General features: G+C 42.3%; 1 protein-coding gene and 1 long non-coding RNA gene across 3 annotated transcripts in view; both read right to left on the bottom strand.

Moving 5' to 3' along the window:
• Positions 1-661: 661 nt before the first annotated feature.
• On the bottom strand, positions 662-5,919 carry LOC125640545 (uncharacterized). 2 transcript variants are annotated; one of them, XR_007357806.2, is made up of 3 exons: positions 3,153-5,919; positions 2,718-2,781; positions 662-2,181 (listed from the first exon to the last, which is right to left on the bottom strand). It is a non-coding gene; the product is annotated as an uncharacterized LOC125640545 (long non-coding RNA). The 2 variants fall into 2 exon arrangements; XR_012669372.1 differs by lacking the exon at positions 2,718-2,781.
• A 919-nt stretch (positions 5,920-6,838) lies between these two features.
• Positions 6,839-23,942, bottom strand: part of LOC125640543 (nucleolar RNA helicase 2) — a 29,670-nt gene continuing 12,566 nt past the window's right edge. The window contains exons 7-15 of the mRNA XM_048859163.2: positions 22,569-22,714; positions 21,294-21,443; positions 15,523-15,684; positions 14,570-14,689; positions 12,820-12,893; positions 12,432-12,591; positions 10,369-10,503; positions 8,671-8,715; positions 6,839-7,418 (exon numbers count right to left, since the gene is read on the bottom strand). Coding sequence (XP_048715120.1) covers positions 7,242-7,418; positions 8,671-8,715; positions 10,369-10,503; positions 12,432-12,591; positions 12,820-12,893; positions 14,570-14,689; positions 15,523-15,684; positions 21,294-21,443; positions 22,569-22,714 — 1,169 coding nt within the window. The 3' untranslated portion in view covers positions 6,839-7,241. The remainder of the gene's footprint in view (positions 7,419-8,670; positions 8,716-10,368; positions 10,504-12,431; positions 12,592-12,819; positions 12,894-14,569; positions 14,690-15,522; positions 15,685-21,293; positions 21,444-22,568; positions 22,715-23,942) is intronic.

Genomic DNA, 23,942 nt, shown 5'->3' with positions numbered 1-23,942 from the left:
ATCACAAGGGACGTTTCACCAACATCAATGTGGGATGGCTGGGAAAAGTTCATGACACTCGCATCTTCAGGAACTCTGGTCGGTTTAAACGGCTGCAGGAAGGGATTTACTTCCCAGACCAGAAAATAACTGTTGGGGATGTTGAAATGCCTGTAGTTATCCTTGGAGACCCAGCCTACCTCTTAATGCCCTGACTCATGAAGCCATACACAGGCACCCTGGACAGTAGTAAGAAGCTGTTCAACTATAGGCTGAGCAAGTGCAGAATGGTGGTAGTGCGCATTTGGACGTTTAAAGGGTCGCTGGCGCAGTTTACTGACTAGCTCAGACCTTAGCGAAACCAATATTCCCATTGTTATTGCTGCTTGCTGTGTGTTCCACAATCTCTGTGAGAGTAAGGGGGAAGACGTTTATGGTGGAGTGGGAGGTTGAGGCAAATCGCCTGGCTGCTGAATACGCGCAGCCAGACACCAGGGCAATTAGAAGAGCACAGCGCATCAGAGAAGCTTTGAAAACCAGTTTCTTGACTGGCCAGGGTACCGTGTGACACTTCTGTTTGTTTCTCCTTGATGAAAACCCACCCCCTTATTTGACTAATTCCCTGTAAGCCGCTCACCCTCCCCCCTTTGATCACAGCTTGCTTGCAAAGGAAATAAAGTCATTATCGTTTAAAAAACATGTATTCTTTATTATTTGATTATAAAAATAGGGAGATAACTCACAAGGTAGCCCAGGTGGAGCGTGGGAGGAAGGAAGGAGAGAAGGAAAAGGCCACTTCAAAACTTCTTGAATGACAGCCTTCTGTTGCTTGGGCTGTCCACTTGGGGTGGAGTGGTTGGGTGCCCGGAGCCTCCCCGCCCGGCATTCTTGGGCATCTGGGGAGGAGGGAGGATGGTTAAACAGGAGCTGCAGCGGCAGTCTGTGATCCTGCTGCCGTTTCTGAACCTCAACCAGACGCCGAAGCATGTCCGTTTAATCCCGCAGTAACCCCAGCGTTGCATCCTGCCTCCTCTGATCTCCCTGCCACCATCTCTCATCTTGATCATCCCTCCTGTCCTCATGTTCATTGGCCGCTTTCCTGTACTGTGCTCCTGTGTCCCTCCACACATTCTGCTGATATTGGATCATATTAAAGAAGTTCTGTATTAAAAATCACAAATGAGTTTGATTCCCCATAGTTTAAACTCCAGGGTATTACTAATTAAGAGGTCTCTTGGTTTTTGGTACTGTTTCTCTCCCTCTATGTGTGAAACTTGCAAGCTGCTAATTGTGTTAGTACATTCTAAGACAGAGTCTGTTCTCAAAGCAATTCACAGAGAGAGAGACTCAAAGCAATACTCTAACAACAGAAACAACACCCAGAGACTCCCCGCCCGTTTGTTGTATTAACAATTGTGATTAAAATAGAGATAGGGGATGTATGTGGATGGATGCTTGGTGTGCATAATAACTGAATGATCAGGGAGGTGCCAGCCTAAGAATCCAGTGTCCATCGGCTGAAGAAGGCATCAAGTGGAAATAACCAGAGGACCCCCCGGAGGGCAGACTGGAATCCACCCAACAGCCTCAAGAATGGGAGAACCAAAGAACAAGATAACATCTTGGAGCCGTCAGGAATGTGCTATCTGCTGATTGATTCAGCAACAGCATGATGAAGCAATTCCCATAGACTGGCATAGGAAGAAATTCCTATAAAAATAGACTCTAAAAAGAGAACTTTGGGGTCTGATTCTGCAAACCAACTTCCAGGAGCATCAGATGAGCATCTGACAAGGCCCTGCTCCCTCCTCATGTCCAGGCCACCTGGCCAGTGGCTTGGCATGAGCAACTCTAAGGCTGGTAACTATGATAACAACCTTGCAGAACCTGTGTGTGTGTGTGTGTGTGTGTGTGTTTGTATGAATGAATGAATGTGTGAATAAATATGAGATTGAATGGAATGTTATAACTAGAACTAACTGCTTACTATGATTCTTTCTGTATTCACAATAAATGTGGTATTTTGCCTTTTTCCCTTTAATAAGATCCTGCTGGTTTTTATTTTATTGGTACAACACTGAGCTCTGTCAGTGCCGGATGACTGCATGAGCTCAGAGAACATTTCATCGTGCGTGCGTTTTTTTCGCTGCCTTATCTGAGATAGCCTTTGGGACGGAGGAGGGAGGCTTGAAACATTTGCAGCTGTGGGAAGGAAAAAAGGGAGTGAAGATACATTTTACAGAACAAATGACTATACTCTTTCACAGTGAACACCACTATTCACATTACATAGCACATGTGATATTGGTACAAGGTGGCATTTTGCATCTTATATATTGAGTGCCTGCGGTTTTGGTGTTAGAGATCACACACGCAGTGCCAGGCAACAGAATTCAGCTTGTAGACAGCCATGGTAAGCCATAGTCTTTCGGCTTCTGCAACCTTCGTAACAGCACCCTCCTTTCCCACACCAAGCAAAGCCTGTTGAGTTGGCCATTTAGTGCTGCGGTTTTCATGTTAACGTGCAGCAGCAGAAACCAAACTAACCCCCTCCCACCATCGAATTCTCTGGGATGATCGCTTTACTCCTCCCCCCACCGTGTGGCTGGTATCAGGGAAGGTCCCTGCTAGCCAAACGTGAACAGCTCAGTGCCAATGCCCCTCCCTTCCACCACGTGACTAACTGCGGGGAGGATTTCTTTTCAGGGACAGGCAAATAGCCCAGTAGGAACACCCACCTCTGAATGTCCCCTTAATTAATTCCCCTATTTCAACCAGGTTACCATGAACGATATCACTCTCCTAAGGATAACAGAGAGATAAAGAATGGATGTTACTTGAATGCCAGGAAACACCGGGACCATACGCTGCCAGGCATGGTCATGCAATCATACCAGATTACCACGCCATGCTAGTAGCAAGTAAAGTGTCCTACCAGGGAGGACGGAATAAGGCTGCTCTCCCCAGAAACCTTCTGCAAAGGCTTTTAGAGTACCTCCAGGAGAGCTTCATGGAGATGTCCCTGGAGGATTTCCGCTCCATCCCCAGACACGTTAACAGACTTTTCCAGTAGCTGTACTGGCCACGAATGCATCCCAAGTCCTCAGGGCTACTTAATCATTAAAAAACACTTGTTTTTAAAACATGTATTATATTTAAAAAGGTACACTCACCAGAGGTCCCTTCTCACGCTTCGTTGGGTTGGGAGGGTATTTCAGTCAGGGTGATGAAAAGATCCTGGCTGTTGGGGAGAATGGTGTGCTGCTGTGTGCTCTCCTCAAGCTCGTCCTCCTCCTCATCTCCCCCATCCACAAAATCCTCAGGCCTGGTGGAGACTGCCCAATCATCGGAGTCCACGGACAGGGGTGGGGTAGTGGTGGCGGCCCCTCCTAGAATTGCATGCAGCTCAGCATAGAAGGGGCATGTCTGGGGCTCTGTCCTGGAGCATCCGTTTGATTCTTTGGTTTTCTGGTGCGCTTGTCTGAGCTCCTTAAGTTTCAAGCAGCACTGTGTTGCGTCCCTGCTGTAGCCTCTGTCCCTCATGGCCTTGGAGATCTTTTTGAAAACTTTTGGCATTTTGTCTTTTGGAACATAGTTCTGATAGCACAAATTCCTCTCCCCATACAGTGATCAGATCCAGTACCTCCTGTTCAGTCCATGTTGGAGCTCTTTTTCGATTCTGGGACTGCATGGTTACCTGTGCTGATGAGCTCGCCTGGCCAAACAGGAAATGAGATTCAAAAGTTCCCGTGTCTTTTCCTGTATACCTGGCCAGTGCAAGTTCAGAGTGCTGTCCAGAGCAGTCAAAATGGTGCAATGTGGGATAGATCCCGGAGGCCAATGCCATCGAATTGCGTCCACACTAACGCTAATTTGAAATGGCGATGTCAATTTCAGCACTAATCCCCTTGTCAGGGAGGAGTACAGAAATCAATTTTAAGAGCCCTTTATGTTGACAAAAATGGCTTTGTTGTGTGGACAGGTGCAGGATTAATTTGATTTAATGCTGCTAAATTGACAAACTAGTAGTGTAGACCAGGCCTCAGACTAGCTACAAATAGCTATAACAAACAATTAGAAGGGACGGAGAGGGAGGAAAACTAACAAGAATGTACATTGATATAAGCCAACTATAGGTGCAGATACCTGGTTCCAAGTTGGTCCATTTACTTTTTTTTATTATAAAAATACACAAAATATAAGGTAGGTAAACATCAGGCAAAACTCATCTACCTAGCCATTAGCATTTGGCAGTTTCCCATAAGTATCACCAGAGAACTGGGTCTTGAAGAAGCATTTGAAGAAGAGGGTCTGGGGTTTACTGACAAGTTCAGAAAGGGTGTTCCAAGTAAAAGGAAGTCATTTGGAAGAAGCAGACAAGTAACCATTGGAAAACAGCATTATTGGCAGAGCAGATGGCAAGTAGAAAAGAAGGGCTGGACTGAGTTAGAAAGGGCCTTAAAAGGTATGGACCAGACACTTGTATTTGATGTGACAGAGAAGTGGCAGCTAGTAGAGAGATTTAAGGAAGAGGGTAATATGGTCAGGATGACAGGGCAGAAACTATTCTGTTCAAAACCCTACTCACTAGCTGGGAGGGAAATGAGATGGGGGTCAAGGCGGCTACCACAGAGGAGGCTACCTTAGGGCTCCGACTAGGGATAAAAGTTCTCCACTGTCCATGCACTGGTACATACACACCTACAGTTAACTAGGCATATGCAATAACTCAAAAATTATTCCTTTCTTCATGGGCATTTCTATAGTGCTCATATCATAGTATCAAAGTGCTTCACAAACAATTAATTTGTTCTTCACATATGTGAAAGCAGTTGATGGGTATTTACCACCATTTTACAGATAGGAAACTGAGGTAGAGAATAAAGAAAAGGAGTACTTGGGGCACCTTAGACACTAACCAATTTATTTGAGCATAAGCTTTCGTGAGCTACAGCTCACTTCATCAGATGCATACTGTGGAAAGTTTAGAAGATCTTATTATATACACACAAAGCATGAAAAAAATACCTCCTCCCACCCCACTCTCCTGCTGGTAATAGCTTATCTAAAGTGACCACTCTCCTTAAAATGTGTATGATAATCACGGTGTGCCATTTCCAGCACAAATCCAGGGTTTAACAAGAACGTCGGGGGGGGAGGGGGGAGGAAAAAACAAGGGGAAATAGGCTACCTTGCATAATGACTAAGCCACTCCCAGTCTCTATTCAAGCCTAAGTTAATTGTATCCAATTTGCAAATGAATTCCAATTCAGCAGTTTCTCGCTGGAGTCTGGATTTGAAGTTTTTTTGTTGACCGTCACCTTCAGCCCCCAACTAAAACCCCTCCAACGCATTATTAAGGATCTACAACCTATCCTGAAGGATGACCCAACACTCTCACAAATCTCGGGAGACAGGCCAGTCCTTGCCTACAGACAGCCCCCCTACTGAAGCAAATACTCACCAGCAACCACATCCCACACAACAGAACCACTAACCCAGGAACCTATCCTTGCAACAAAGCCCGTTGCCAACTGTGCCCACATATCTATTCAGGGGACACCATCACAGGGCCTAATCACATCAGCCACACTATCAGAGGCTCGTTCGCCTGCACATCCACCAATGTGATATATGCCATCATGTGCCAGCAATGCCCCTCTGCCATCCATGTACATTGGTCAACTGGACAGTCTCTTTGGAAAAGAGTAAATGGACACAAATCAGATGTCAAGAATTATAACATTCATAAACCAGTCGGAGAACACTTCAATCTCTCTGGTCACGTGATTACAGACATGAAAGTCGCTATTTTACAACAAAAAAACTTCAAATCCAGACTCCAGTGAGAAACTGCTGAATTGGAATTCATTTGCAAATTGGATACAATTAACTTAGGCTTGAATAGAGACTGGGAGTGGCTTAGTCATTATGCAAGGTAGCCTATTTCCCCTTGATGAAGTGAGCTGTAGCTCACAAAAGCTTATGCTCAAATAAATGGTTAGTCTCTAAGGTGCCACAAGTACTCCTTTTCTTTTTGCGAATACAGACTAACACGGCTGTTACTCTGAAACCTGAGGTAGAGAATAAGGCCAAAATTATCAAGTGCCCACTAAGTTTGGGTGGCTAACTTAAGATGGCAGGGCCTGATTTTGTCATCGTTCTTAACACTTTTACAACACTAATTGACTTTAGTTACAGCTGTGAGCTCTCAGCACTTCTTCAAATCTGGCCCCACGCCTCTCATCAAAACCCAGAACACAAGGAACAATTAGTGACCAATTGTGAAAATGTAAATGACCTGCCCATCATAGATGTATTCCATAGCAGAGAGAATAAAATACAGTTAACCGGTGCAGCAGTCAACTGCCTCAATCATCAGACTATCCTCTTTTCCTGCAATCCCTTACTTCATTTACTATGTATATTTTCAAAAAAAGAAAAGAAGTATTTGTGGCACCTTAGAAACTAACCAATTTACAGCTCACGAAAGCTTATGCTCAAATAAATTGGTTAGTCTCTAAGGTGCCACAAGTACTCCTTTTCTTTTTGCGACTACAGACTAACATGGCTGTTACTCTGAAACCTATGTATATTTTGACTTCTGCCATAAATGAGGTAAGAGGCCCACAAACAGCTTCACTCACTACACAGCCCTGATTCATGTTCAGTGGAGCAATGGATTTGTATACTGAATGAGGCAGGGGCCCTGTGGAAAAAAAAACAGTATTTAGTTACATGATTGCATTCTATCATAGTGCAGCGTACAGGAACTGAATCAAGGTTATACCCCACTCACTCTCCAGCTGAAGCAACATACACCATTCATCCAACAATCACTTCACTATGTACAAATGACTATGTAGAAATAGTATTTTAATTATTTTGGAAAATGGACAGGTTTCAGTCACTACTGGAGACCAATTCAAATGGAGATTTTGATATATACTGTGTAGTAAACCCAAGCCAGATTTCTGATTGCAAAAGACACATCCTGGAACAAGGCTCTGTGGAGGAGTTTGATGAATATTCTTTAGACGTAGCTGTGTGGAAGATAAGGCATAATTTTGTATACACTGAACTGTTGTTCTCTGAATTGGTCCTGTATACAGCCATCCCTAGCAATACTGGAAAAACAAATTTTGAATGACAGATTCTGCAAGTGGCACACACATAGAACGAACATGACTTTTTTTAATGTGGATAAAAATATTTTAGTCTCATTTCTGCAAATTTTATTGTTAGAGCTAGCGATCAAATGCTCAGTCAAAACTTCGTTTCTGGCCTCTATTTCTGAATCTGTTTCTATTAAAGCTGCCACCTCGCCTCCCATTCCTGGAGTCGTAGAAGCCTCTGCCTCCTTCTCGCTGGGTTTCTGCTAACTCGGGTAATTGAGTTGCCACAGTCAGATGCCAGTGTTTTGAATCCTGCCATTTTCCCTGGTAAAAACGAAGTTAAATATGTATTTGAACTTTATACATGTAAAAGCCTGACATGCAGACAAAACTTGCAAGAAAGCAAATACAGTACATTTTACAGTTTTATAAAATTGGGCAACTGCAAGAAAAAACTACTTAGTAGCAAATACAACCTAGTATTTAAAAATAACTAAAAAGTTTGGACTAGAATTAAAAATAAAATATGAAGCATAGGAAACATCTGATTCCAGATTTTGTGAAAACAGTTATGAGTTAAACAAATCATGAACCTCTAGGTCTCAATTATAAAAATGAAAGTGTACATAAAGACAGCCACTTAAATGTACACTTGAAATAAATAATACAAGCACATGCCATCAAGGAACCCTTGGGGTCCTGCAAAGCAGAGGTTCCTATTTTGAGGACTCTGGACCACTACTAGTCAGACACCAGAGAAACCAGAGATAGTTCTATTGCTTTGAGTGCAGATCCAGCCAGGAATGGATGCCGCAACATGAAGTGGGAGCTGCCAGTAAGGTATTATAGACCAGCCTCAAAAGTAGAGGTGGCATCTCTTCCCTCTCTCTCCTGAAACAGGAGTGAAGCTAAAAAGGGAGATGGGGGTGTTGGTGGCTCTTCCAAGACCCACCTCTGGACCAGGACCTGCACCCACTTTAAGACTCTAGTCTGCGTCAATGCTGGGGTTGGGACTAGGAAAGCACTGGGGGCGCAATCCTGAATGAAGGTAGGAAGATTGGGGGACCTCTGCATGGGGCAAGAAATGGCTGGAGTGGGAACCCTGAAAAAATGGAAGACCAGGCCCCCAAAGAAGCAATAATTACAGCAGATTGGATTGTCAGGGATTCGTTTTTGGAGAAGAGCAAGAAAAACTTGAGTTGCAATTCAGAAAAATTGATTAAGAAGCTAATCTGGAAGGACTGAGAGAACTCCATTTTAGTTTGTGAAAAACACTGTGGGGCAATAAGTAGAAGTGGGAAGGAAATTAATATAAGTTGAGGTGATGAGAACCGATTCTGACAAAAGGAAAACTGGATTTAGAAATCATTTGTGGAGGAGATCCATTTTGATTTGGGGCAAAATTAATTTATGACAGGGAATTGCTTTTGATGTAATGGGGAGAACTGGTTCTGGCTATGGAGTTCAGTCTGCCAGCAGTGATGGGGAGGAGAAGGGATCCACAAGATGGTCCACACTATGAAAATGTTGGGAAACCTGTACCATAAATTAAGAATTACTGAAATTAAGAGAATACCTGTATTTGTCTAAGATTCACTGCAGGAATATCAAAACACACCCCCTGGAAAAAAAAAAAAAAGGTTTAAAATGGATTCCAGAAAATCGAGATCTTGTAATCCATAGTTTCGGGTAACACTGAAGTATTTGTTAAAGCACACAACCTTTAGGGAATAGAGACAGTTTAATGAAAGGGATCTGTGAATTTTCACTTTCTGAAGTCAAGTTTAACTTGTTTAATATTTGGGAGCCAAAGCAATTTTACCTTTGGAAAAAGACTGACACGTGGAGCAGCACAATGTTTTACACACCTATAGTGCCTTTCATCCAAGATATCAAACTATTTCACAGGCACTAAGCAGTTCAGCACACCTGCTTTTTCATCATGTACTTCACCAATTCTTCCCTAGGTATTCTCTTTCCTGCAGAGCCACTTCTTTCCATACATATTTTCTTACTTCTTACCAAAATTATTCTCTTTCCTAAAATGTTGTCCACTGTCTCGTGTGGCTCAAATTGTCAATTCTTTTCGACAAAGAACGTTTGATCTAAGCAGACAGATATATAAGTTTACTGTGGATTTAAATATTCAAATGTAGAATGTAAACTTCATGAAAATGTTTATTTCAGTCAGGGAAGAAAGGATCCTAATACAGTAGGTCACAAGTTATAGAAGGAAGCTTGTGTATGTTGCCCCACATTGTTCATAACATAACTTGTAGTCAATTCACAGACCAACAATGGTATTAAAAGAAAAAGAAAAAATCAGTGAAGGCAACATCACAAAAATTCACACTTTACAAAGACAAAGAACTAGAGCATAGGTCCCCGAATTGTTTATAAAGGTGAAATGGTAAAAATGCCTACTTGCTCTTCAGTGTTGTCAAGCACACAAAGTAAACCTGAAGAGATTAAAAAAAAGTTCCTCTAATCTTTAAATTTTAGGTGTTACTTTTATTAAAAGACTGACAGAAGTGTCCCTTCAATAAAAGCCATCTGTCTGACATTTACTATGAGCACGAAGCACAATGCCAGTGCAGAGCACAAACTTCCTCTCTGCCTGGGGGGTTCTCGATCCCACCGTCTGCCCAAGCCCACTCCCACTCCACCCCTTCCCCCAAGCCCCAACCCCTCCCCCCAAGGTCCTGCCCTACCCCACCTCTTCCCTGAGCAGGCCCCATCCCTGCTCCTCCACCTCCCTCCCTGCACCTCCTGCATGCCCTGGAATAGCTACTCCATGGCATACCGAAGGCGCTGGGAGGGAGGCCTTGATCAGCGGGGCCGTCAGTGGGCAGGAGGCACTGGGAGGGAGGGGGAGAGCTTGGCTACTGGTGCATGCTAAGCACCCGCTAATTTTTTTCCATGGGTGCTCCAGCCCTGAAGCACCCATGGAGTCGGCACCTATGCCAGTGTCCACTACTTTTAGTGGTTTACCTGTTTGGATATTTACATTAAAAATTAAATTAAGCCCCTCCCTCAACATTTCAGTTCAACAGAATATCTTGTACCATTGTAGTGATCCCACTGACCATAAACTGCTGCATCCTTAGCTCAAAGATTACTATATCCAGCCCCTCCTCAGCCACAGAAAGGGTAACTTGACAAATCAGACCTCGAACTGTAGAAGTGATAAGTTTTTCCTGCCTTTTAAGACGACACATCTACAAGCTTAAGAGTATAGTAAGCAAGACTATAAAGATTGATGATTGTATCTTACCATTTTTCCCTTGAGAAAACACATTCTGTTCACTTTCCTATCAATTTCATCACCCAGGTGTTCTCTTAGCCCTCGCCAGGCATAGCTTATGTTGTCTATCTCTTCTGAGCATTGCAATGTCATTGTTACAAATCCCTGAAGGATAAAAGGCAGTACATGCTCACAGTAAAAAGAAATAACATTCCCTGAATACCGATCAGCATACATCTAATGAATGTGCATAGTCAGAATTTATAAAAGGTTATTAGATGGCAAATATGTACATTTTAAGACATTAACAGACAGTGGATAGACATGACATTTTGGCTCATCAATACATATGTAACACTTCCAGCTTCACTATCACTTCTGTAAAGTTTGCATTGCCAGAAGCAATGCAGAGAGGATTCTGAATGCAAGGAAAGTGAACAATTATGCATAAAAAACCTGCAATAGTAATATCTTTTGTATATTTTATATTGAAATAAAAATAAACCTCAGTGAGCAACTCTCAAAGCATCCCTGACAGAATTAAATACACAGTCCAATTAAAATAGCAGAAGATGATCCACACCTTAACAGAGTCAATACAACCCCACTAAACATCCCCTTCTCACAAAGCCTTAATTTCCCCAAATAATTCCACACTTGAATCAAGCAAGCCTCAAATGTCCACTCAAGTGAGTTTTGCAGCATGTCCCAAGAGATAAAGTAGTTTGTGCTATTTTGGGCCAAAGAGGGATGTGAACTCCCAAGTCAAGGGACAGTCAGCAGCTACCAGCAGCTGACTCAAATGCCAGGATAGCTCAATCAGGTGATGGCAATTGTGGTAGTACTGCATAGAGAGAGAGGTGGTTCCCAAGTAGGCAGACAAGCTATTTAGGGCTTTATGGTCACAACCAATATCTGAAATTCCAACTGGAAACTAAGTCAGCCAATGCAGATTCCAGAGCATTAGAACTGTGCTCACAGCAAGCTAGCCACTTAAGTGTGTGGCTGTGTTTTACCCCAGTTTAAGGCTAGGTTTATACTAGCAGCATTTTATTTGACTGCTATACCAATAAAACACTCCTAATGTGGACACAGCTATACTGGCAAACTTGTGTTCTGTACCATAGCTTTTCTGGTAAAAGTCCTGCTTTGCAAGTATAGCTGCATTTACACTAGGGACTTTGGCTGGCACAGCTATGTCAGTCAGGGATCACACCCATTCACACCCCTCACCAACACAGCTATGCCAGCAGAAGTCTGTAGTATAGACAGCCTTAGTTTGAGTTGTTTAAGGTGTAGCCCTACAAAGCATAGTGCTGCAGTCTCATCAGTAGTAAGATGTGCATCCAAGTAAAAGCATCAACCTCCCGATTAGACCCATATGGTCCCAGCCACTGCTACTGTAGGCTCATGTAATAGCAGCTGGAAGTGTAAGACGACCCTCATAGTGAACTTGTCTTATTTCCCAGTCACTCAGAGGGGGTCAATATAATCTGCACCATAACCCCTGGTTACTTCCCCCAACCTCTGATTACCTCAGTTTTCTCTGTATTGAGATTCACTTTCATCCAGGCCCTAATCACTACTATATTAAAAAAACCCACTAACTGCACCCCCTGGGTTAGATGACAGCAACAAAGAGCACAGGTGTGCTCAAAACACTTACATCCAGGCCCCCTTCCATGACCCTTTAACTCCAACAAACAGGAAGGTAGTAAGATGGGACCTCTGCAGCAGAAGTTACAGAAAACTATGCTGGGATCTATGAAGAAAGAATGAAGCCACCTCATGGCAGCCCTGTGTCTGCAATCAAGTCTACACCTCAATTAAAATATCTAATAAGCCAGCAGACATCTGATCTTTATCCATGGCTAGGAGGAACACCGCCACTGACATTTCAATGCTATAACCAAGTTCAAAACCAGGACAATGACAATAATCCAGAAGATCTAAGATCTCTAGATTCAGAGTTCTCACCAAAGTATTTTCCATAATAAAAGATTAGAAAAGGGATTGTAATTGGGTCAGATAGTTACCACATTCAGATATTTGAAATCCAAGATTTCAAAAAAAAATAAACTAAATATTCTTACCACATCTGAGTTGAGCAAGGAACGCTGTTCAATGGAAGTAGCCCCAGAAATATGGGCTAGTGCTGCAGCCAGAGCTTCAACTGCCCCCTTTTCCTCTATTAGCCACTGAGCTGACTCTTTGAAATAGTCAATGGCAGTTTGAGGAACAGAATCCAAACACCTAAGTATTTAAAAGCAAAAACGTTACTTGGCAAAAGGCAAATTTAGACAGTGGAATCTGGGAGCTATGGGATAGACGAGAAACTGCAAGAGACTCAAACTTAACCAATGATATCCATGAACAATTTATTTCATGGTCATCGGAGACAAATGTATGGCAAGAGACAATCCAAAGAATTATTATAAATGAGAATGACATGATGACAAGCTCAAGGGTCACTGAACATACCTGATGGCATCTTTGCTGGAAGCCTTTATTATATCTGTTGCAGTAGGAACACCTACACGCTTAAATGTAATTCCCTGCAGTTAAGAGAAAATGGAAGAGTAGGAAGTTTACAGACTGTTCAGAACTGTATTATATTCAACTAAGGCTGGTATTCAGTTCAATAAGCATTTATCCTTAAATTTCCTTTGCCGAAAGCGGAAAAAACTATATATTGTGCACATTTCCTATAAAGCACTCTGACACAGAGGTTAGCCTGCCCTGAAGTTTTCTATGTGAATTCCTTGGACTAAACATGCTTAGAACCTCATTAAGGGGATACTGTTGGGTTAAAATTCATATTTACAGAGACAGGATGTCTTACTGTACTAGTAACAATTTAGATTGTCAAAATGAGTATTTTAGTGAAAAATATTTCAACAGCTTTTTTCCCCCATTTCACTCAGCTTACCCATGAAAATTGGCTAGTCTATTTCACCTTTTTTCCAGTCAGTTTAATCTATTTCACTCATTTTCAAGGATGCTGCAATGTTTGGTTAACGTGACTATGGGAAATTATGTTTCTTGAAAAGAAGGAAACTATTTCCACTGGAAGCTTTTGAAAATCTGTGTTTCTGTTAAATCTAAACTGAGCAGGTACCCTCTCTTGAACATAATTTCATCAAGTGGCATTGATTCAAAAACTCTCAAGTCCATCACTATTAGGGTGATCAAATGTTCTCTTTACTTAAACACGGTTAAAGGAAAAATGGCATTCAAGAGCTGGGTTTTTATTTTTAAAAGGGCAAAAAGAATAATTACCACCATATTCTAGCTTTATTTAAAAAAAAGTTTCAGTCTTAGCTACATATCACAGGTTCTGTTAGCTGTTTAAGGAAGGCAGTCACCTCACATTGCCAGCAAGCAAGAACTAAAGGCAATGCCAACTGTTTCTTGCACTGGCACACAAATATAAACTTCTTTACCAGTCAATAATGACTGATTTTGATAACAAAAATCACCTATTTCATCTCTAACTACTCGCTTTGTCTATTTTGAAATCCTCATGAAAAGATTCCTCATGAACAGTTCTAAACAAAATTGTAAATTAAAACAAATCAAACTTAAAATTTACTTTAATGAAGTATATGCTATTACACAGCCTTTATGTCAGGAGTTTCACTCTTAACTCAGTTAGATATGTTTGCACTGAAGAAAAAAAAAGTCAGTTCTTAACTTATATAAGCTAACTCAGGTTAGCCAAACCTGGGTTTAAATTTCAGTGAAGACACAACAGGTTGGCATTTAACTTGGGTTGGCAGCTTGTGTTCAACCCCATGCTCTCATATTGTCTTGAGCCCAAGCTGCTACCTCAATTAAAAGCCAAGTTGCTGTGTTTTCACTGCAATTTAAACTCAAGTTAGCTAATTCAGGCCAGATAACTTGAATTAAGAACACAAGTTTTTTGAAATGTAGACAAACTAAGTGCTCAGAGTCTTGTGAAACTTGAAACTAAAGCATAACATTTAAATGTTTATCATCAAAGAGAAAGATACCATGTGGAACAGCATATACCAATTACACATGCAGGGACAAAGCGATTACCCAGTAAGAGGAAAAAAAGGGAAACCAGCTATACTTCAGTTAGAGAGTAGTGCTCCCCGTTTGCTTCATAACAATCTGATCATCAAATAGTGCATGGATTGCAGGATTTTATGAGCTATCCTAACACACTACATACATAAAGTGTACAATGACTAAAGAGATACTGTACTGCTTTTTGTTCCACATGTCTTAGCTGACTTTCTTCCTTTCGCTGATAAAAACAGATACACATCCCAGTCCGTCCAGCTCGGCCTGTGCGCCCAGAACGATGAATATATGACTCCACATCCTTCAAGATAAATACCATTATTACTTTTGTAGTTAGTGTATAAACAAAGGTCCATGGAAGCAATTACAATTTATTACAATACATCCCCTAACACTAATGTATCTGAAAAATAAAAATAAAAAATAAATAAATAAATTTTTAAAGTCAAACTAGGTAAAAAAGATCCCCATAAACCTAGGTTAAATATTGCTCAGAGCTTAAGTTACAAGCCTGGGCCAATTACATGCCACTATGCTTCTATCATCATAGGGAATTCAAGCAAAGGTTTCAATTTGCTCTTGCGCACCTCCACATATAGATAAATACCACACATACCACACTTACCCCAGCGTACAGGATGAGAAGTCAGCATGTCCCCAGCTAAGTTGAATAAACCTAGGTCTTGTCTGTATTCCCCTAACTTCATTCAGAGTTCTCTCTCTGTCCACTGGGCTCTTCTTCCCACCCAATTATGTTGCTCTTTCTAGCCATTCCATTCTACTGCCTCTCCAAATTCTTTTCAAATTTACCGCTATACACTGCTTTGGAGAGCAGGATTTTAGTTAACTTGGCTCGACGATTAATACATCAAGCAGAGCTAGAGCCTTGCCAGAGCTCATCAGAAGGCATTTTAAAAAGAAACACCCCTAAAGGTACCACAGACTGTACAACTGATGCATCATAAGTCGTATTCTGATCAGGAGACTACCTCTGGTTACTGTAAGCTTCCTTACAACAAAAACAACAACTGTGTGTGTGGTGAATACCACAATTCAATGCTGCTTTATCACATGAAAACAAATGGAGGACTACTGTATATATTACAAAAGGGACACAACATACCCATCTCATACCTTTGGTGGTGAACTTTGTACAACCAGGTCAACTTCAGGGATATCTAAACCACGGGCAGCTACATTAGTTGCAACCAGAACTTTAAACACACCATTTCTAAAACCTTTCAATGTTATCTCCCTTTGTTTCTGAGGAATGTCACCATGCAGCGACTGGCAATCCTGTAAAACAAGATTATTATGACAGCGTATAAAAGGTACCATGCTATAGAAAGCATACTGAAAAGCTGAAATATTTTAGTTTACATGGCAAAAAATTATGTCGTCAATACTTAGCTTTTCTACAGTGCTTTTTACACTTATAGCCCAAAGTGCTTTACAAAAAGGTAGGAAAGCATTATTCCCATTTTACAGATTAGGAAATGGAAGCAACAAGTATCTTGCCACAGCGTCAATGTCAGAGCTAGATCTATAACCCTGTCCCACCTTCCAGTCCAGTGCCCTATCCAACACTTTGTTGACGTCCCAAAATAAAACACAAAAGCTACCTCTAATGCAGTGCTATTCACACTATTGTGCCACTATATCAATGTCATTTAGCTGCTTTTTGCTAGAAAGATACACAACATATGCTTCCTTCAAAAGAAGGGCAAAAATAATTCTTAAAGGATAAAAATGATTTTAAAAAGTGACTAAAAAAAGTTTTAAAATAATAAAAATAACTTTTGGACACCCACGCATCTGCCTGAAAGTTTCTTTACCTATTACAAACACCCAAAATTAACATAACCGAAATTTTAGAGAATATTGTTTCTTTATTTTGTACACTTGACAGCATTCTATGTCCAGTCAGGGCTGGTCTACACCAGAAAGTTACACTGATCCAGCTACATCGCTTAGGGGTATGAAAAAATCCACACTGCTGAGCAACAGTCAACTTAATTAAGTCCCCACACAGACAGCACTAGGTCAATGGAAGAATTCTTCCACCAAACTAGCTACCACCTAGTAGCTAGGGGGACAGATTAACTTCATTGACCGAAGGACCCTCTCATCACTGTAGTAACTATCTACACTGAAGCACTACAGTGACACAGCTGTAATGCTGTGCTGCCTCAGTGTTTAAGTATAGACGTAGCTTCAGTTTTCTTTTGGTCTTTCACACAGGAACAGAAAAGGATTATAAATCACTGTCAGGGTTTCCCCCCCACACACACACACTCAGAACTATGGGTACAGACGTGGGGACCCACATGAAAGACCCCCTAAGCTTATATTCTACCAGCTTAGGTTAAAAACTTCCCCAAGGCACAAATTCCTTTCCTTGTCCTTGGACAGTATTGCTGCCACCACCAAGGGATTTACACAGAAATTCAGGGGAGGGTCACTTGGAATCCCTATCCCCCCGCTAGCCCCTTCACCCCCTTTCCTGGGGAGGCTTGAGAATAATATACCAACTAATTGCCTTAGCAATGTGAGTACAAACTAGACCCTTTATCTTTAGCACACTAAAATCAATCAGGTTCTTAAAAGACAAGCTTTAGTTTAAAGAAAAAAGTAAAAATCATACCTGCAAAATCAGGATGGAAGGTAACTTTACAGGGTAATAAAAAGATTTAACACACAGAGGACTCCCCTCTGGACTCAGCTTCACAGTTACAAAAACAGGAATAAAACTATCTTTGTAGCATAGGAAAATTCACAACAAAAATAAAAGATAACCTAATGCAGGTCCTTGCCTTAGTTACAATTTCTGTAATTTTAGCTGGATCATTCCAGGTATGTTTTCAGGAGATGTTGTACCTGCTTGGTACAAGAGGAGATGCTTGTACCTGTTCTTTTCTCCCTCCATCCAGAGAGAGAACAAACAAAGAGAGCCACAAACAAATTCTCTCCCCCGCCCCTCATTTGAAAGTATCTTCTTTCCTCATTAGTCCCTCTGGTCAGGTGCCAAAAAAGAGATTCGAGCTACTTAACCCCTTACAGGTAAAGCGATTCAGTACAGCTGCCAAGGAGGGATTTTATGCTACCCTTTTCTTTATATTTATGACAACCACAAACTGGATAAGGACTCGGGGCAGCTATAGGACCTAAATTCTTTAAAAATTATTACATTTCAGATTGTAATTGCTGCTTTGTAGAGGGTATGGGTATGTATTTCTCCAGCACTCTGATATACTAAGATACTAAAACAAAAACATCTGAAAATAATTTCTTTTCTTACCTGCCAAGATCAGAGTTCTGCATTTCCCATGCAACAGGTGATATCACTAACACCAACAGTAATGCAGGAAAATTCTCCATGCTCAGGTTTAGCTGTTAGTGAGGTCATCTAATAGTGCAGGAGAAAAACACTCCTGAACACAGGTGGCAGGTAAAAGCTTCTCAGTTCCCCCCAAAAAGTATAATGCCATACTACTTTCTAGTCATGCAGTAATGGATCTGATTGAATCAATTATTAAAATCAATCCCATGCAGATTGGAATTGTGCTAAAATGATATTTATGACCAAGGGATTTACTGCAATACCAGCACTCATCACTAATGTCAGGGCAATTAGCTGATGTATCACTATCTCCCACATCTCAAATGCTAGTATCAGCACTAAAATCAACTATCTTTATTTCTCTGCAGACTTAGCAAGTGCCATGGCATGAGTCTCAGAAATAAGAGCTGAAAACCACTATTCTGTGATGCTAGAAAGTCTGAGAACCCCCCTTTTTCACCCCCCAATACAGATTTAAATTAAGTTTATTTCAAATTCCTCATAAAACAGCTAATAAATAATGAATGTAATAAAACAAATTAACCCCTATAATTAATAACTAATGTAACAAAATAGAAGTAACCCCTAGTACAGAGTGGGCAAACTACGGCCCAGGGGCCACATCAGACCCTCCAGCTCCCACCAGGAAGTAGGGTCTGGGGCTTCCCCCGCTCTGGAACTCCAGCTGGGGAGTGGGGTCGGAGTCTTGCCTCACTCCGCATGGATTCCAGAAGCGGAGGCACATGCCCCCCTCTGGCTCCTACGCATACAAGCAGCCAGGGGACTCCGCACGCCACCCCCACCCCAAGTGCTGCCCCTGCAGCTCCCATTGGCCGGGAACCTCTGATCACGCCTCCGTATAGAAGCTGGAGGGAGGACATGGCACTGTTTCTGGGACCTGCTCGAGATAAGCGCCGCCTGGAGCCTGACCCCCTCCCATGCCCCAGCCCCCTTGCCCTGATCCCTTTCTGCCCTCCAAACCCCTCAGTTCCAGCCTCCTTCATCCCCAGCGCCACCCCAGAGCCCACCCCGCCCCAGCCAGAGCCCTCCCGCCCTCCAACCCCCAAGTTCGTGAGTATTCATTGCCCACCATACAATTTCCATACCCAGATGTGGCCTTTGGGCCAAAAAGTTTGCCCACCCCTGCCCTAGTAACTGACATTTCTTACAAGAGATGCATCCCAGAGAGTCACTAGCACAGAATACTGGTTTCAGTGTCATAGTACGTTAACCACACTATGAACTGCCATCAGAGTAACTCCCATGACTACAAATCACCTTCCAAAAGATGCATCAGAACCTTCATTGTTGTCACAGAAGAGGTTACTCATCTTCTCTGAAATGTGCTGCAGATGAACGTATGTGCATGGCCTGTGCACCAGTGTCAGTTTTCCTTACTGGTATGCATAGTGGCAGCCCCACCCACTGCCAGGCTCCTCATACCCTGGCTTCAGAGCATAACCTGCAGGACTACCCTACTCCTCTTTCAGCTTCTTCAGACTGGAAGCCATTGGTAGACTCCAATACAGGGAAGAAGGGTGGGTTGTATAATGGATACATGTGACATCTTGAACAACAGTTACAAGGTAACGTTTTTTAATTCAAGTACTTGCATATGTCCATTACACTGTAGGTGACTCCCAAGTGTTATCCCAGGCAGTGGAGCTTGGAGTCTCATTGGAAAAGCGACTTGACTGCAGGACCACTCTCCCTACAGTTGCATCTTCTCTCAATGTGGCAGACAGCACATAACATCTGGTGAATATATGAACAGAAGACCAATTTGCCACCCTACATATGCCTATAATCAGGACATGTGCCACCATTGCTGCCAAGGCCAAAATGTGCTCTGGTTGGGCATGCCATGAATTCATCAGGAGGCTCCCTCTAACAACATAATACTGAGATGCAGCTGGTTAGAGTCTGAATTGTGACTGACTGAACTTTCATACACTGCATAAGAAACTCAAAAGGGCTGTGTCCTATCCAAATGAAAAGCCAGATCTCGATGAACATCCAGGGGGGTGAAGCCTTCACTAATCCTTGTGAGTATGTGGCTTTGGGAAGAAAACTGGAAGCTACCTAGTCTGATTCAGATGGAAATCAGATACTACTTTCAAGAAAAATTTAGATGTGGTCTAAGTTGAACCTTGTCCTTGTAGAAGGTAAAAAGAAAAGGAGTACTTGTGGCACCTTAGAGACTAACCAATTTATTTATTTTTTAAAAATAAATTGGTTAGTCTCTAAGGTGCCACAAGTACTCCTTTTCTTTTTGTGAATACAGACTAATACGGCTGTTACTCAAACTTGTAGAAGGTGTGTATAGCAGATCAGTGACGAATGCACGCAGTTATCCCACTCTCCTAATAGAAATGATGGCTACTAAGAAACCTACCTACCAGGTGTAGAAGCGTGCACAATGCTAAAGGCTCAAAAGGAATGTCCAACAGAGCAGACAATGCTAAACTGAAATCTCAAGGAGTTTGTTTCTACCTGCCAGGAACCTATCTATCTAGGCCTTTCAGAAATCTGGTTGTGATAGTAAGATTAATTTCACTCACTCTATACGAGGCTGGATTGCTCAAATAGCCACCAGATGCACCCAGTGACTCAAGGACCTCTTGATGCCAGCTGGTAGAGGGTACAGGGACGCATAAGGGTTAGAAGGACCCCTGGGTCTGGTATTTACATTCTAGTTCACCAAGGACTGTCACGTAAGGTTTGTACTGAAAGTCTCACAAATGCTCACAAAATTGGGGTTGGGGTGCAGGCTCTTGGATGGGGCTGGGGATGAGGAGTTTGGGGTGTAGGAGGGTGCTCTGGGCTGGGACCAAAGGGTTTGGAGGGCGGCAGGGGGATCAGGGCTGGGGAAGGGGTGCAGGCTCCGGCTCTGGGGTGGGGCTTAGAGGTTTGGGGTGCAGGAGGGTGCTCCAGGCTGGGATTGATGGGTTTGGAGAGCAGGAGGGGGATCAGGGCTGGGGCAAGGTGCTGGGGCATGGGGAGAGGCTCAGGGGTGCAGGCTCTGAGCAGCACTCACCTCAAGCGGCTCCCAGAAGCAGTGGCATGTCCTTTCTCCAGCTCCTGTGCGGAGATGTGGCCAGGCAGCTCTGCACGCTGCCCTGTCCGCAGACACCACCCCTGCAGCTCCCATTGGAGTGCCGGAGTGGGGCCGAACACCCCGGCCGGAACAGGGCCCAGCTGCTGGTGCAGCCCCCAACCCAGCACCCCGGCTGGAGCACCATAGCAGGGCCGAGCCGTTGGTGCGGCCGCCGAGCCAGCACCCCAGCCAGAACAGGGCCAACCCGCGTGGTGCAGCTCGAGGGCCGGCTTAAAACGGCTTACAGGCTGGCTCTGGCCTGCAGGCCATAGTTTGCCTATCCCTGCTGTAGGCTCTGGGCTGATCTTGGTAGTTATATCAAAATTCTGAAACCACATGATAGTTCAGCTACCTCCAGCCCAAGTTTGCCTTGTCCCCATAGAAAGAATGTTACACTCTTGCAGATTTGATGCCAGCCCCATGTTGATAAACAACAGACTATCTTGCAAAATAACTAAGACAGCATACCTGTTTAATAGAAGCATTCAGGGCCAGTTCATTTGCCTCCTTTTTGGTCTCACAAAAGACTATGGTCCGTCCATGACTGCCACTGTAAACCTGAATGACATCGCCAATAACTGCTGCCCTTTGAGACCAGTGACACTCTATAGCCAAATGCTGTTGAAGAAATATTTTACCATTTATAACTGGCATAAAAAACCTTAAATAAAGTCAGGTTTTAAAAATATTTAGTATATATTTGAAAATGTAGACTTCAATAGAAGTACAAAGATGTTATCCTTCGAGGAACATGTTTGGATTAGACAGAATTAGATTAGACATACTATTAAAATATGTCAAAGCAATCATATGCATGGATCTTTTTTGCCCACCATGATTAACCGAAAAAGGTGTGGTCGTAGGATGAAAAATTAGATATGTTGCAAACAAGTTTCCCCACATAGAGAGAAACTAACAAAGTTCCACAAAGTAGAGTCAGGTATACAGAATTCCTCCCCCCATTTTTAATTTTTTTTATATAGATATAGATATTTACTAGAGCTTTATGGAACGTTACATGAAAACAATCCATATTTTGAAGATAATGGTTTAATTAAAGTCAATTCTTTGTGACAATGGATTTTGGCATTTTTCAGTCCTACTGAAGTAACCATATGGTGCCCTACTGACCAGTCAAAAATAAGTTTATCCTAAAACTGTTTAAATGGAAGTGTCTACTTCGTCAGGTAAAGAACATTTTAACTAGTTTGTGTTTTTAAATATTTAAGTGTTTATACTGTGTCCAGCACTGTGGTATTGGAATGCATATCAAAGAGTGTCTTCAATATGGTGGCACACCTTGCAGTGTTTGAAGTGGCACTATGAAAGCAGATACTTCCAGCCAGAAGACTAGGTGATTTCTAAATTAATAAAAAGCCTACTGCTTCTAAGGGTGGAGGGCGGGGGTTAAAAGTAAAGGTACATGCTAAGACCAGAAACAGCCAAAGTAACAACAAAGAGAATGGTGTTCAATAACTAACTTTGCTTTAGTCATGAGTAAGATCACCAGCTATTTCAGGAGGAAAAATATAGACATTCCACATTTATAAAAAACAGTTTGAGTAGCTGTAACAACTTCTGTACCAAAAGAGTATTACATTTCAAAACTATCTTTCCAAGTTATACCAAGAAAAAAAGATATATTTGTGATGTATTTTCAAATTAATACCACAATAAAATATACACAACATGGAAAAAAGGAAAAGGGAAATAAAAATATGCCACACTAGCCAAGTTACTTACTTCTACAGTCACAGCAGCTTTTTGAGTCCTCTTCCCGATGAGGTCAACCTGTTCGTATCTGGATTTCATGTATTTCTTAGCCACATCATATACCCAATGTGGGCAAGTTGCAGAAAACAACAATGTCTGGGGATTGTCTTCAGAATCTTAAAAACAGAACAATCTGTTTAGGATTTTAGATACCAAGATCATGAAAGTGGCATATTGATTCAGGCCAAATTTGCCTGATGTACTCTTGTGATAGCCTCAGCTATATGAAATATGGACATTATATTTGTGTTGTCTTCATGATAAGAGGTACTCTAAGCTACTGTACTCTTTTCCCAAACATTCTGGAAAAGTGCTCAGTTTTGAGTCAACTTCCAGATGAGTAGAGTTAAAATGTACCTCCCTTGGGTGTTAACACTGATCCATGTCAGTAAAGTAGAAGAGGGTCTTTCTTTTGAGCAACTTAAGGTGTTTTTGCCTCCACCCTCATAGTAAGCGTGCAGCTGTCCTGTTCAAGAAGGGAGGTAAAAACTCCATGTATTTATGCAGACTATAGCTTACCAGGCCACCAGACCAATCCATAAATCATTAGCACCACTTTTTCCTTTAAGTTTAAAAAAAAAACAAAAAAAAACAAAAAAAAACACACCTTTAGCAACATCCAACTACTAGTACCATTCAGAAAGCTGCTCTGCCACTCACACAAGACAAAAGTAATATTTGTGACACTGGCAGTCTAGGTGCCTGCTCATGCCAAGACCTCACTGAACACTGACAAATGTGTAACTGGAAATCAGTCTGGCTCACCTGTTAAAATAGATGTTAAGTTGATAAGAATGTGTTTGGACTTTATGAAATGCTCGTGAGTTGTTGCATGCATTAATCTCACTTATATCTGTTATGATTTTATAAGACGCAGTGGCCAAACTTACTGACCCTCCAAGCTGCATATAACAATCTTCAGAAGTTCAAGAGCCAAGGCACACTTGCCCCATACTGCTCCTGCTGAAGCCCCAAGCTACAATAGGTGCACCCCATGGGGCTGAAGCCCCAAGACCCTCCTCCCCACTGGGCAGAAACCCCTACCCCACCACCTCACTGCAAGGCAGAGGTCCCGAGCTCCCCGACCCAGTCTGGCAGATGGAGAACCAGGGAAGAGTGGGAGGCTCCGTGAGCCACACTTTATGGTAAAAGAGTCACATGTGGCTCACGAGCCAGTTTGGCCACCCCTGTTATAAAGGTAATATTTAAGTGTTTGCTTTGTAACTATAAAAGTGTTTGCTATGAAACTAGAAACCCCCCAATCTCCCTCAGTCAGAAGAGAAGCATTACCAAGTGTGAAATACTAGTTTACCACAAGAGATGTCATCATCTGCCCAAAAAATG

This window comes from Caretta caretta, chromosome 7 (assembly GCF_965140235.1).
Source record: "Caretta caretta isolate rCarCar2 chromosome 7, rCarCar1.hap1, whole genome shotgun sequence".
NCBI lineage: Eukaryota > Metazoa > Chordata > Testudines > Cheloniidae > Caretta > Caretta caretta.
This window is presented reverse-complemented; position numbering and strand designations above follow the sequence as displayed.